Raw genomic sequence first — 13,604 nt, forward strand, 5'->3', positions numbered from 1 at the left:
AAAGGTTCTGAAGACAGAGGTTGTGAAGCAGTTTAAACAAGGAGGTCAATATGAGGTAACGATGTTCTAGCAACTAACCCTGAGTACAAGAACCCAGTGAAGGACATGGCAAGCCTGAAGACCTGTTTCTATGACGGCTATGAATGTAGGCTGAACCAAGAGTGGGGGCCTTAGCAGAAGAAGGAAATGGAATAATGCATTTTACACATTATAGAGGGAACGTGCACCTGCAACATACACGTTGGAGGGTTAAGACCCCAAGGCAAAACTACCAGCTATTGGGGTCAGGAAGTTATTATATTACTTAGATGAACTAATTAAAGTGAAAATATTTGTTAATAAGCATGCATTATAATTTTAGCAGCAATTATCTTCTTTTGAAAAGACCTTTCTTTCTTTATTTTAATTGAGAGCAATGCCCTGGGTGTCTGGAACCCCAGCAGTCAATCATCTACAGATTCACTCACTTCTCCGTCTTTCTCTCTATGTGGTTGGTCTTCAACAAGCATAGGTGCTTGTCCCATGTCTGTGTGAGAGGTAACTGTGTGAGGGCTGCTCCTGGGTAGCATCTAGGACTACTGAGACTAAAACTGCAGAATGCGTTAGTATGCCTCACTAGAAACAATCGCTTATTTATTCAGAAAATACTGCTCTGGCTAGCGAGTAGCTCAATTCAGAAGATGACAATAATGCAAGACACTGAATTTTCAAACTAAAAATCCACCGCATTAAGAACAATCTACCAGCCGGACACTAACCACTGCACACTGTAGTAAGAACCCTCTCTAATAAGGACTGAGAAAAGCATTAATCTGTAGATATGAATATGAGTATTTAGAAGGTAGTCGGACTACATGTTTCCTTAGCAACACAACAGCACTGGAAGTGATGGCACTTGTGTTTAATCCCAGCACTCCAAGGGGCAGAGGCAGACGAATCTCTGTGAGTTCAAGGCCAGCATGGCCTAAGTCCAGGAAAGCCAAGACTACACAGAGAAACCATGTCTCCACAAATAAAACAAAATAACCAGAGGAAACATCAATTCACAAAACATCAGGGCATTAACAAGTACATTTGTGGGTGTGGGTGTGGGTACACGTGCATTTGCGTATGTCTATCTGCCTTCCCAAGTTCAGGCAGGTGTGTGCTCATCAGTATGAGCATAGGAATAGAGGTCAGAGGTCAACCCAAAATGTCTTCTTCTATCGCTCTCCACCATACATTTTGAGACAAAGTCTCTCATGGAAGTTGGCTTGTTGGCCCAGTGAGCTCTAGGATGCACCTGTCTCCACTCTTCCAGGACTGGGGTTAGAGGTTCAGGCCAACACATGCTGCTCTCACACAGGTGCCAGGGGTCTGCTCTCATATCTTTCACACTTGCACAGGAGGCACTGAACCCACTGACCCATCTCCTCAGCCCTGCATTGGATTTTATTCATAATCCAAAGGTCAAACCTGAAAGGCAGGTGGGTTTGCCATCTTCTATCTCCTGGCCACATGGGTATATCTCTGCAGGGATATTGGGGACATGACATTCAAAGTACAGCATGTATGGGGGGGAACCTTTAGTGGCACCAATAACAATCAAAAGCATTTCAACAACAACAACAACAACAAAGGATCTGGCCTTACTTGTACTCTATTAAATAAACATGAGAAGCGACAATGCCTCTGAAAATTAGCTTATGTCAAGCATCCCTCCAAATTCTTAACAACTTTGAAAAACAAAACCTGCTAAATTATTCAAGGGTCTTTGGCAGTGTTAGTTAAGAGGTAGCAAGACTCAAATTGCCACACACACAAATCCTTACTGAAGTTATTTCATTTGTTGTCAATGGGAAAAAGAACATCGCTGGTAGGCCTTAAACGTCACTTTTTAAGCCTACCAGGTGGAGAGAACGTAAAGCCGGAGAACGAGGGGTGCGTGTGTGTGTGTGTGTGTGTGTGTGTGTGTGTGTGTGTGTGTGTGTTACTGCACTGAGCTGGTGGTGTATCATCATCACAGCATCCTTCCTCCCATACCCACGGCTGCCACGGGTGCCTGTGCTGACCAGTGAGTGCAGGAAGCTGCACCTCTTAGAGACTGCAGAGACTGCCACCAGCCCAGAGAGAGCCCACTCTGTACTCCAGAACCATCCTCACACTCCAGCTGTGAGGAGGAAACGATTTGCATTATTAATTCGTAGCTGCATACTGCAAGAGTAGTGCTTGGAAATACACAGGGGGGGTGGGGGAACCTTAAATTGAGAGGAGATTTTAGACACAGGCAGCCATTGTGAAAGGAATACAAAATACTTGGCTGGTTGAACATCACTAAAACAGTGCCCAGAGGAGTGGGTCCAGGCAAAGCCTAACCTTACGGTACTTAGGGTTTCTGCATGGGAGTTCTGATTCTCTGTGGGAACCAACACATTCAACAATGAAAGAAAAATACGTTACAGCAACAGCTCTTAAAATTTAACAAACTACAATCCATTGATGTCAAGCCTTCTGGGAAGTTTTTGTGGAACTAAGTACAGTGTAAGCTAAGGGCCTACATTAATATATACATTTTTATTTGAAATGCGAAATTTATTTGCATAGCTACTTAGTTTCAGACACTACATGACCTTAAAACACTGAAAACTAAAACAAACAAACAACTTGAAGAACTATCCCCTGAACCAACCTGTCCTTTCTCTCACTGTATAGTACAAGGACAGTATTTTTGCCTTTACTTGAGTTATATTGTGACCAAATGACAAGTCTGGACCTGATCTGTACAGTGAAAAATTGACACTTAAGATAATATGGGGGTGGGGTGAGGAAGAGCAGGAACTTCAGGGGGATAGGGGAGCCTGTTTCCCAAGTGGCCTCATCCTATTTCTTAGGGCCCCCTTTCATCACCCCTCCCTACCCTCATCTGATTCTGCCCTATGCTCACCCTAACTGTATTCTCATGCCCAAATTCCATTTCCATCAACCTCCATCGACTCACCTCTGTCTACCGCCATCCCCCTCTCCCATAGTAGAGCCTGCGGGATGTGGGTGGTGGGGACCCCCAACCATAAAATTCCTTCATTGCTACTTCATAACTGTAATTTTGTTATTGTTATGAATTGTGATGTTAACATATGATATGCAGGCTATCTGATATGCAATGCCCAAAAGGTTGGAACTGCTGATCTAAAACTACTTGTGGAACTCAGGTTTGTATGCAGTGAAGCCTCCTGGGCTTTTAAACCGCATTCATGCTTCATGTCGGATTCATGTACAGGGTCAGAGCAAAGAAGCACAGGAAAAGAAGAGGCAAGCCTAAGAACTTAGGCAAGACGTCATGTTTCGAGGATGTGGCGGTTTCTATGGGAATGACTCCCATCGGCTCACATGTTTGAGCGCTTGCTCTGTAGCTGGTGGAACTGTTTAGGAAGGATTTTGACATGTGGCTTTGCTAGAGAAAGTATGCCAGTAGGGATGAACTCTGAGGTTTAAAAAGCCTGTGCCATTCCCAGTGAGCCGCCCCCTCTCTCTGCCTCATGCTTGGGGATCAGATGTAAGCTCTCAGGGACTACTCCAGCATCATGCTGGCCTGCCTGCCTGCTACTATTCTCCCTGCCATGATGGTCATGGGCCCTATGGCCCTCAGGAACTGTGAGCCCCAAAGTAAATGCTTTCTTTTCTAAGTTGCCTGGGTCGTAGTATCTTTTCACAGCAGTAGAAAGGTAACTAAGACAGAACTCACACTAGGGTAACCAGAGTTGAGAATACAGTGCCCTAAAGAAGAGGACACAGGTGTGGGAGAGGGTCCCTAAGAAAGTCACAAGTTTCTCCAAGTAAAGGTGACTGGGGAGATCCTGATAGTGCTAAGATACTAACAACAACAACAACAACAACAACAACAACAACAAAAACAAAAAAAGTAAAAGAAAAAAGCACCGGGTATGGTGGCACACACTTTTAATCCCAGGGCTCGTGAGCCAGAGGCAGGTGGATCGCTGTAAGTTCAAGGCCAGCCTGGTCTACAAAGTGAGTCTAGGACAGCCAAGGCTACACAGAGAAACCCCATCTCGAAAAAATTTGTCTGATAGAAAAGAGCACAGATTTAATTTTGAAAATATCACATCTGAGCTACCCATAAGACATCTGGGGAAACAAGTTCAATGTGTTGTCGGAAACAAAGGTCTAAGACATTTGGAGATGGATCTGCTCTAGTGGTATACCTTTGGCCAAATGAAAACTGAATCCAGTCTGAAAATTCACAGGAGGTACTGAAAACACAGAAGACAAAGGCAAGGAGTCTCTTTAAGGAAAAAAGTCATTATAAAATCTTAAGAAAACACCAATTCCTGGACCTCTAACAAGGTACTATTTTCAAAAGGAAGAGACAAATTTCAAACAGAGTACACTGAAATCAACACTATTCCAGAATAAGTGCCAGGCATTGTGGCTCACACTCGAACCCCAGCACTTGATGGCTGATACAGGAAGACAGCTACCACCACAGAGCAATCTGGGCCACACAGAGCTTGTCTCAAAGAAAGCAAAACATGTGTAAGCTGGGACAAATGGAAAGGAACCACTTGGGCCCAGCTCCTAAAAGGTTGTAAGTTCAAGAGGCTCGCTCAATGGGAAAAGAGGCTGAGTTACAGAACTGATGGCTTTACAGTGTAGGAAGAAGAAGAAGAAGATGAAGATGAAGATGAAGAAGAAGAAGAAGAAGAAGAAGAAGAGGAAGAGGAGAAGGAGGAAGAGGAAGAAGAGGAAGAGGAGCAGGATAAGGGAAGAAACAGGAAAGGAAGAAGAAGAAAAGGAAGGAGGAGGAGGCAGAGCCTTTGGTGGGGGGAAGCCTGTCTGAAGTTGGACAAGGCATACATATTTTAGTAAGAGTCAACAAGGGGAAAGGAGATAAGAAGGGTTAGAAAGAATACAGACAGACAAATTTTAAGGGAAATGGAAAATTTGGTGGCTTCAAAAGGCAGGAACATGATGGGAGGTAACTGGGAAAAATATTTATACAATGTCAATGTGAAGGTCTAACAGATGAAGTCTTGCAACGGGAAAAGTTGTCCAGTCGCTAAAGAGAACTTGCCCTACTCTCATGGCCAAATTAAGAGTTACGCAGCAAAGTCGGTGTACCTGCCTTTCCATGCCAAGAGGCATGCAATACACTCACTACCCAAAACCTTCAATTCTATCTCCTTATGAACCTGAAAACACAGGCTTCTTCTGCCTCCACTATAAAACCTAATCTAGCTTTTCCTATTCCACTCTCTTACTCTACTTTACTTCCTTTTTATTGTGTCTTTTCTCTGCTTTCTATATCCAGAAAAGCATAGTTTTATATATAATTTGGTTCCACAACAAACAATCCTTTCTATGTGAAGCTTTCTTGACCAATTAAGCTAAAGAAGGAGTATAACTTAAAAAACTAAACTAAACTCAGTTTTATGAAACATACAATTGTCCAGGTGTTCTGTGTGTTTCTTGCAAATGGTGTGGAGAGAGCTGTAAGTTGGCTGACATGCGCAGTCTCATGACCTCATGATGATTGTAAAAGACAGAGCTCGATTCAGGAGAAAAAAGTGTCACTCCATACCCTATGCTTTTACCAATCTCCCCACAACAGTCAGAAACACCATTCCACAGCTTTGAAGTAGACACTTCAGTTGAAGCAATAAACAAAATTTAATCCCCATACAAAATGTTGTATGTACTTATAGACAGTACTTGGGGAAAGCGAGGATTACATATAATTCATATTTTGCAAAAGTCTGTGACATCCAGCCTAGTGTCATGCTCAAAAAAGATGATGATAAGTATCTACCAGATGAAATTTTTACTTATGGCCAGCTCAGAAATTCTTGAGCTGTTAATGATACTCAGTGTAGAATGACATATATTCCCAAATTCTCAAGGGGAGACAGATGTTCTTCTACTGATGTCGAGCTCATTCAAATCCAGAACCTCACTATCTAGAATGTCATATTTAATCCTGAGCTTGCTAACCAGGGATTATTGGTATTATTTGTGCCTGATAAGGTAAGAGGTCAAGGCGCATGAAGAGCAGGGAAAGCTCTCCTTCTCTTAGCAGCTCACGCAATAGCTCTGAGTTGTCCTTCTTTTAACAAGTTAACTACCGCAAGCAACCAGGCCACCTGGCTTGGTGCCAGCTGCTGTCACTCCAGCTTCTGAGGCATGGGTTACATAGAAGTACCCAGGATGTGGCCTTGAAAATTAATAGTTGAAGGCTAGACACCCTTCTGGGTTTTTTTTTTCAGAATAATTTGTAAACAAGGACTTCCCTCACCTGCTTCTCCTTTAGCCTCAATCCTGTCCCAATTTTGAACATTTAAAGACTTTATTAATGTCTCCAAACAGGAATAAAAAGAAAAAATGTTTCTGAAGTAAATCTACCAAGAAAAAAAGATCCTTTGATTTTTGACTGGCACAGATCTAATTTTTAAATTACTTAAAAGTTTTACCTACATGTCAGATTTTAACTACTGTTAACTATTCATTGTGTGAACTTGCTACGTATTCTTCTGTGAACAGAAAGTGTGCTTATAGTTTGTGCAATATTACATTGTATCACAGTTTTGTATTATTCATCAGCATTACTAAACAGTATATCTTCTCTCATTTAAAAAAAATCTTGGGTGTCAAAAATAAATGAGGGTGGAAGAAGGAATGAGTATGAACTTTTAAATAGTGGGTTATGATTTTAAATATCAAATGTAGACTCCTTTTTCTTTGACTATGAGCCTAAAAACATTTATCTGTTCATGAGAAAAGTGGTTTACGATTTAAACAACTATTAAAAAGTGTTATGTATACTCCAAAATCGAAGGTTTAAAACCATAAAGTGAAAGACTAGGCCAACATGAGCCTCAGTGATCCCAGCAAATACCCAACACCACTGAGATGCTGGCCATCTTCTCAGGCAGTACTCACTGATGCTTACTAGTTTGTGGTACCCGCCACTTTGACTTCAATTGTGAGATCTACCAAATATGTTTGGGGAATGATATACTTCAACATTTGTCTGACTTAAACAACTTCTTAAGTGAAGGCAGACTTTGCTGTATTTGACAGAGATTCTTCATGCAATTTATTTAATACTTTCTATCTTTGTTTAGAGGAGGGATTCAAGGTGACTTAAGGTCACATATGGATCCAAGGGTCATGTGATGATATGTCAAGACACATGCAAATGACAACACACACACACACACACACACACACACACACACACACACACAGTGCACACTCCTGCAAAAGAAAAGTACAAAATTATACTGTAAATCTAAACAAGAAACTTCTGGCTGATGACATTCCCAGCCAAGGGAGCATCCCACAGACTACAGAACTGGAACCTTCCTAAATGCCAAATTGACAAGTCAACCTGGAACAGAGCTTTCAACTTCCAGGGTCAACCGTCAGGTTGCTATTTTTTCTTGCTATTCTCTCACTCAGAAGTAAACAGGCGATTCAGTTGAGACAGGTAAGGAATACAGTCATAAAGCAACATAGCAAATTGAGGCCAAATTCCAAAGACTATGATCCAATGATGCATTGTCTACAGTAGTGGGGGGTGTTTGGAAACACAATCAGACTTGAGCCCAAGTCACTCAGCTCCTGCCTCACTTCTAGCTCACTAGAGTTGTTTACACAGTTAGGAGAAGACTCTTGGACTTTTATTAACAAGTGAGAATAAGTAATCTCACATGTGGTCACAAGCAAAGGAAAGATACACAATTAAGATGATGAAATGGTCAGATGCCTTGCATGTGTCAGGCAGTTCTGAATGTATAGTCCCTTAGCTGTAAAACAAAACAAAACAAAAACAAAACAAATCATGCAACTGATCATCACCTCTTAAAAAAGAATCAGAGCAAAACCGTATGTTACAAACAGGTTGAGGAATTTCCATAAAGACTATTTAAATGCTTTTTACAAATTACAAGCACTAAGAAATTACTTAGCCATACCAAATATCCCTTCTCTTTTATTTGCTTGTGCTTAAACACTAATCTCAAATGAAAATCGTGAATTCTGAAATAATGCCCATTTATTTATCCATTAAGGTTCATAGTCCAGTATGAAAGGCACGGTTAGCCAGAGAGGAACGGGGCAGCGGGTGGGGGAAGATCAAAGTATAATGACATGTATGAAAAGACCACAATAAAATCAATTAGTTGCATATTAACTTTTTAGGAAGTAAATATTTAAAAAAAATACTGTATATTACAAAGAAGAAGCTCAGAATGGGTAAGGAAGCAGTGGGCGTGGCTGGTGCAAAACCACCTGCGTGTCAATGGTCAGGAGCTGCTGGGAAGCACACGCTGTGGTAGACAGTGGCCATCCTCATAGGTTCTGTATCTCTTGGTGGAAAGACTGCAGTAATGCAGAGCTGTGGGGTGTGGAAACCACCAATCGCAGAAGCAGAGCTTCTCATGGAAGCCAGGCGAAGACCAGTCTCCCAGGTTATGGCGCTCGTCTCAATTTCCCGAGAAATGGACTGTGCTGCCCCAAACACTGAGTCTCTGGTGTGGAGATTTCACAGTTCAGCCAAGGCCAAAAGTGAGCGATGAAAAAGCATCCAGAACAATTCTCCTGAGCCCCCGGTGCCTGGTGCTGATACAGGTTATCTCAGCTGACTGTAGGACTAGAACCTTGGTGAGCTCAGGTCTCTAGTATTGAAAATTGAAAAATATTACCTACCTCTCCAAAAGCCTGGTTTATTTCAACATACTGTAGAATGTACTTCTGCTTTTATAGAAAACTTTTAATATAGTAAGAGATGCTGTCTCAAAATAAAAATTCTATAATAATGTCCATATGGTGATGTGCAAAAAGCATGTTAAATGATGGATGCTCCTGAATGGCCAAAGAAAATCCCAATTTAACTCTAACACCTTAATTTTTGACAGTTACCAAATTACCCCCAAGGAAACTTGAAAGTGGGGAAAATGATGTGCTCTAGCTAGTTTCTGTTTGTTCTCTTCATGAAAACAGAAAAATTAAGAGACTCTCCATGGTATGTGGCAAAAGAAAATTTTAACCAACCTTCTAGACAAATACTGATGATGCAACCCTGTCATTACATAAGCACACAAAGGTCGCCTGGCCAGCAGGCTCCGCCCAGCTCCAGCAGAGAGCACTCAGGTGAGCCTCTGCGCACTTCTCACTCACTGCTTCACTCATTTCCGCCAGGTTGCTGTTCAGATGCAAACAGCACAGCCTTTGTTCAGTCTGGCTTTTAAAAAGATTTACCAAACTTTTTCTCCACACGGTATTTTCCTATTTTTTTTTTTTTAAAGTGTGCAGAGGCTTTTGGAAGTCTGTTTTTTAAACGAAGTATTTTATGCTCTGCTCTATTTGTACAGCTAGCAAATTTATCAAAACAATTGATTCAGTGTAAATTTAAATTTAAAATATGTATTAAATTAGTACTTTTCATTGCTGGAGATTGTAAAATGTATTGAATTAATAATTTCACCTTTGTTGTATAGAATGAGTATGGAAATAGTACTTTCATCATCAAAGTATACAATATTTTGTCAAAAATATAATTTTAAAAAGAATATCACTTAATGTATATGTAGAAATATAATTTTTCTAAGAAAAACATTGATACAAGTTTCAAAAAGAAAACTAAAATACTTTTTTTGATTTTGGATTTTACCTACTATACTGACTGCTATATCTCTCTAAAGTAATTGTAGTAGAAAATTAGTCTATTTTTCTGTAATTTGGGGATTCTTAAAGTATTTCAACTTCTTACTAAGCAGGCATTAGACTTCGAAGCAACTAAGGACCAGAGATGCCTCAGGTTCTGACTTTTTGCATTGTGTGGTTTGTCCTGGTAAAATGGCAGCTGATATATATAATTTTTTTTAGGGAAAGTGTGGCTGTTTGGGGTTTTATTGTGTTTTGCTTTTGTTTTTGTTGTTGTTAAGAATATCTTTAGAGCATTCTTCTAACGAAATTGTAGATACAATTAAAATTCTTTATATAATGAGAATCTGAAATTCTTTTTATGTTAATTTATATTATTTTCTCATGAAAAGAAAAATACTTCTCATAAATCAAAAGCAAAGTGCTGTATGTTCAGAATGTGGGGAACAAAACCCCGAGGACAGACAGGGAACATGCACACAGCCCGGCTTAGAGCTGACACAATCCACGCCTGAAACTAAAGACCATGAGTGCCTTACACTGAGACAGACACAGAATAAAAAGTCTCACGAAAACCCCTTTACAGAAACATAACCAGTCTTGAGTACCTCTCTTAAAACAGAGTGGATACATTATACAGAAACTGTTACCAGTTTTTATTTTGTTTTTTTGTTTGTTTGTTTGCTTGCTTGCTTGTTAAAGTGACTGAAAGGTTTTTAGCTTTTCACCTGCCTAAGAGATATACTAACTAAGCATGTGTTTGAGTCAGTTTTTTCAGGACACCAACAAAAGCGAAAGCCTTGCCGCTCAGGTACACACTGTGGCTGCAGCAGGAGCGCGCTTACCCACCAAGACAGGCCAACACACAATCACAGCTTGTCCCAGTCCCCAGTCCTCCTGCCTGCCAGAACAAAGCAGGCAGCTGACCAATTATGGATGTTGATCTATACAGGGGCCCCTTTGTTCTCCAACAATGTCAGGGTCACACGTCCGGGGACACATATTTACCTGGAGGATTCTTGGCAGGATCATTGTGGCTTGGACTTCCTGATTGTCCAGAATCTGTAAAGAAATCACAGAATATGTTTTCTTTTTAATTTGTTTTGAAAGAATTTCACAATACTCAGAAGGACTTAGAAAAGAATTTAAGGTACAACAATGAGGTGATGTTTAAATAAAGCATACTTTCCCAAGCCATTCTGTGGCAACATTTTATTCATCAAACCAGATAAATGTCTATACATACTTCTCCGTCAAAGGGAACAATTACTCGTCTATAATACTTTGGGGTGGAGGATGGTTTTCCTGTGGTGAGAGGTCTCGCTGCAAAGCCACTGAGACTGTTTGAAGGTTAGGCAAAATATCAAGGCCAGAAAGTAGAAATTTGAAATAAAGCAGATACTGCCCCTTAAAAGACACAATCTAAATAAAATTAAGAATGCTTTTAAAAATCTGAAAATGTGCTTTTCTACAGAGAGTAAAAGACACAGAAACAAGAGCCTTCTCTTCCAGGCTTTCACAAGCACGCTCACATATCCACTCCACTAATCCCCCAACCCACTGGATCCCAGCCCAGTTCTGTCTGCATCCCATAATAGCAATCGATTTGCAAACACCAGGAAAAGCATAAATTACTAGGTAGAAAACCAACATGGCTTTGCGGAGAGCAAATTGTTGGATCAATTTAATCTCCATCTGTGAGATACAGACAGACTCTCAGATAAGGAGGAAGAGGCAGCCACAGTGATACGGAGCAGCCCAATCCATGTCATCGCTCAACAACACCACGGAATGGGCTCAGAGGACCAGCACTGCCCGCCAGCCTGCCTGTCCTAACCCATCCGCACTGCTGGGTTTGGTTTCACTCCGCTGCCTCCATGGACCCTCCACTTGCATCTGTGCCGTCTGTCCTGGGTTCTTACACACTTACTGGGGAGGAGCTGCTTTGAGATCTTTCATTGGTTCCAGCACTTAGGTTTTTGTCTCCACAGCTACGCTGCACTCGGAAGGAAGGGACAGAGAGCCTGTCTACCTCTTTGTCTTCCTGGGCTGTTCATGGCGTGAACACGCTAGGCTTGCAATATATGCCAGCCGAGTGGATGGCTCAGATTCAGCAGCCTTCTCTGCTTGCCTACAAAAAGGCAGCTTTGAGCACAATAGTGACTCTCAACAAAATGTGGTACTGGTGGTGTCACCAACTGCCAGAAACCCACAAGTCTCTTCCTCAAAGCCTTGCCCTTATACTTGAGGCAAGGAAGGGATTGAATTAAGCAGAAAACCAAACTCTTTCTTTTTTTTTAAATCAAGGCTATTTAATTATGCCAGGTAGGTGATGAATATACTGCAATTGTTCCTCAACTCTTGAACATAGGAGCATCCTGTTAGTCTATTTGTGTATAAAATGTGGTTCTTCATTTCTGCCTTTGTCTCCTGCTTACTAAGGCATGGTTAACAGTGAAGAAAAATGTAATCCCTCTATCCCGTCTCCTTGCTTTCCCCCCTTTGCTCTGGAGTATATTTCATGAAATCTTAGCAAACTTGTTTTTGTGATTCCCCACAGTGTCCTTCACCTTGCTCCTGACTTGGAAAAACAGAGGGAAAGAAACTGGAAAACGATCTGACTGCACTGGGTAGCGTCTCCTGCAGCCAGAGGCCCCGGTCGAGGCCCCGGTCCTCTTCTTCAGGCCTTTTTCTCTTACTTTTTTCTGGAACTGGGTGACTTATAACTAATAGAAGAAACTTTTCCTTTGTCCCTTTTAAAGAGAATGTGGCTCGGACACCACCCAAGCCTAGAGTATAATAGTTAAAGTAAAATGTTACACTGTTTTGTTTCAGCCTCTGCTGTTTCTGCTTTGCACTCCTCTAGTTTCTGGTCCATAGGATGACTGACAGCATCCTTTGCAAGTGAGCCTACCTAGCCTGTTGAGATTCCTCCTCTCAGGGTCAGACTCAGAGGCCAGACCCTCTGCAGCTTTTCTCTTTCCTCTCTGGAGCTACTTTACCTCTACAGAACTCTATGATACTTACATCTAGAAACAGCAAGATCAGCGGAGAAGGCTGCAGCAGCCATGATCGGGCAAGGGGCACAGCAATCTCAGTCTGGGAGCCGGGAACTTCAAACCTCAGCCTTAGCATGTTTGCCTACAATGACTGCAAACTGCCATCCATCACCTCCCACACCTCTGCTGCTAACCCTGTGTCCGGTGTCTCTCCCTGAGAACCTGCTCACTTACCATGGCGCGCCCTGTACTTTCAGAATGTCCCACATGCCACGGAACAGCCTTTCTCACCCTGCCCCCACCCCATGCTATGCATCTTAAAAGTTAAATTCTCCTCTAGTTTCTAAAAACTGCAGATCACTGTCTTGAAGAAGACAAAATACTGTTCACTTAAAAACAATCACTAAGAACACCCTAAGAATTTGGGGGACAACTGAACAACTTTGCCACAAGCTTGCTTTCTACAATGCACTGGTGTTTTCTATCCATCACGCCAATTACAGGTTTTCCTTCATGCTACAAAACCTGCACCTTCTCATGAAGCCAAACAGCAAATATTGTGTCCCTGAAACACAAGTGGGGGCCCCAGAGAGGGTGAGGGACCCGTTGACTTTTCCTACTGTGAATCTTACACTGCGATATGCTACTTCGTTGTCACCTTAGGTCAGTCATTTAATTCCAACTGCTGAAGAGGGAAGTAAGCAGGGAGCCATAGTTGGCAGGGAACCCGAGAATGAACTGTTACTGTGGTTGACTTCAGAGAAGGAATTTTTCAGACCACATCTAAAACCCCCGCAAATCACCACCCAGGTCAAATTACTCCAGACTCAAAGGTTTCATTAACCACTTCCATCACCCTGTTCAAATCCCCTCCGTGTGTGTGTGTGTGTGTGTGTGTGTGTGTGTGTGTGTGTGTGTGTGTGTGTAAGAAAGGGGGTTATGTTATAC

The 13,604-nt window shown here is 41.7% G+C and overlaps 1 protein-coding gene across 8 annotated transcripts in view; it reads right to left on the minus strand.

Annotated features, from left to right (window-relative positions):
- The window catches only part of NFIB (nuclear factor I B), a 217,570-nt gene that overhangs the window by 84,193 nt on the left and 119,773 nt on the right, over window positions 1–13,604 (minus strand). For all 8 annotated transcript variants that reach the window (XM_084796647.1, XM_084796649.1, XM_084796646.1 and 5 more), the window contains one exon: window positions 10,666–10,719. In XM_084796647.1, coding sequence (XP_084652773.1) covers window positions 10,666–10,719 — 54 coding nt within the window. The remainder of the gene's footprint in view (window positions 1–10,665; window positions 10,720–13,604) is intronic.

This window comes from Acomys minous (assembly GCF_964271855.1).
Source record: "Acomys minous genome assembly, chromosome: 1".
Classification (NCBI taxonomy): Eukaryota; Metazoa; Chordata; class Mammalia; order Rodentia; family Muridae; genus Acomys; species Acomys minous.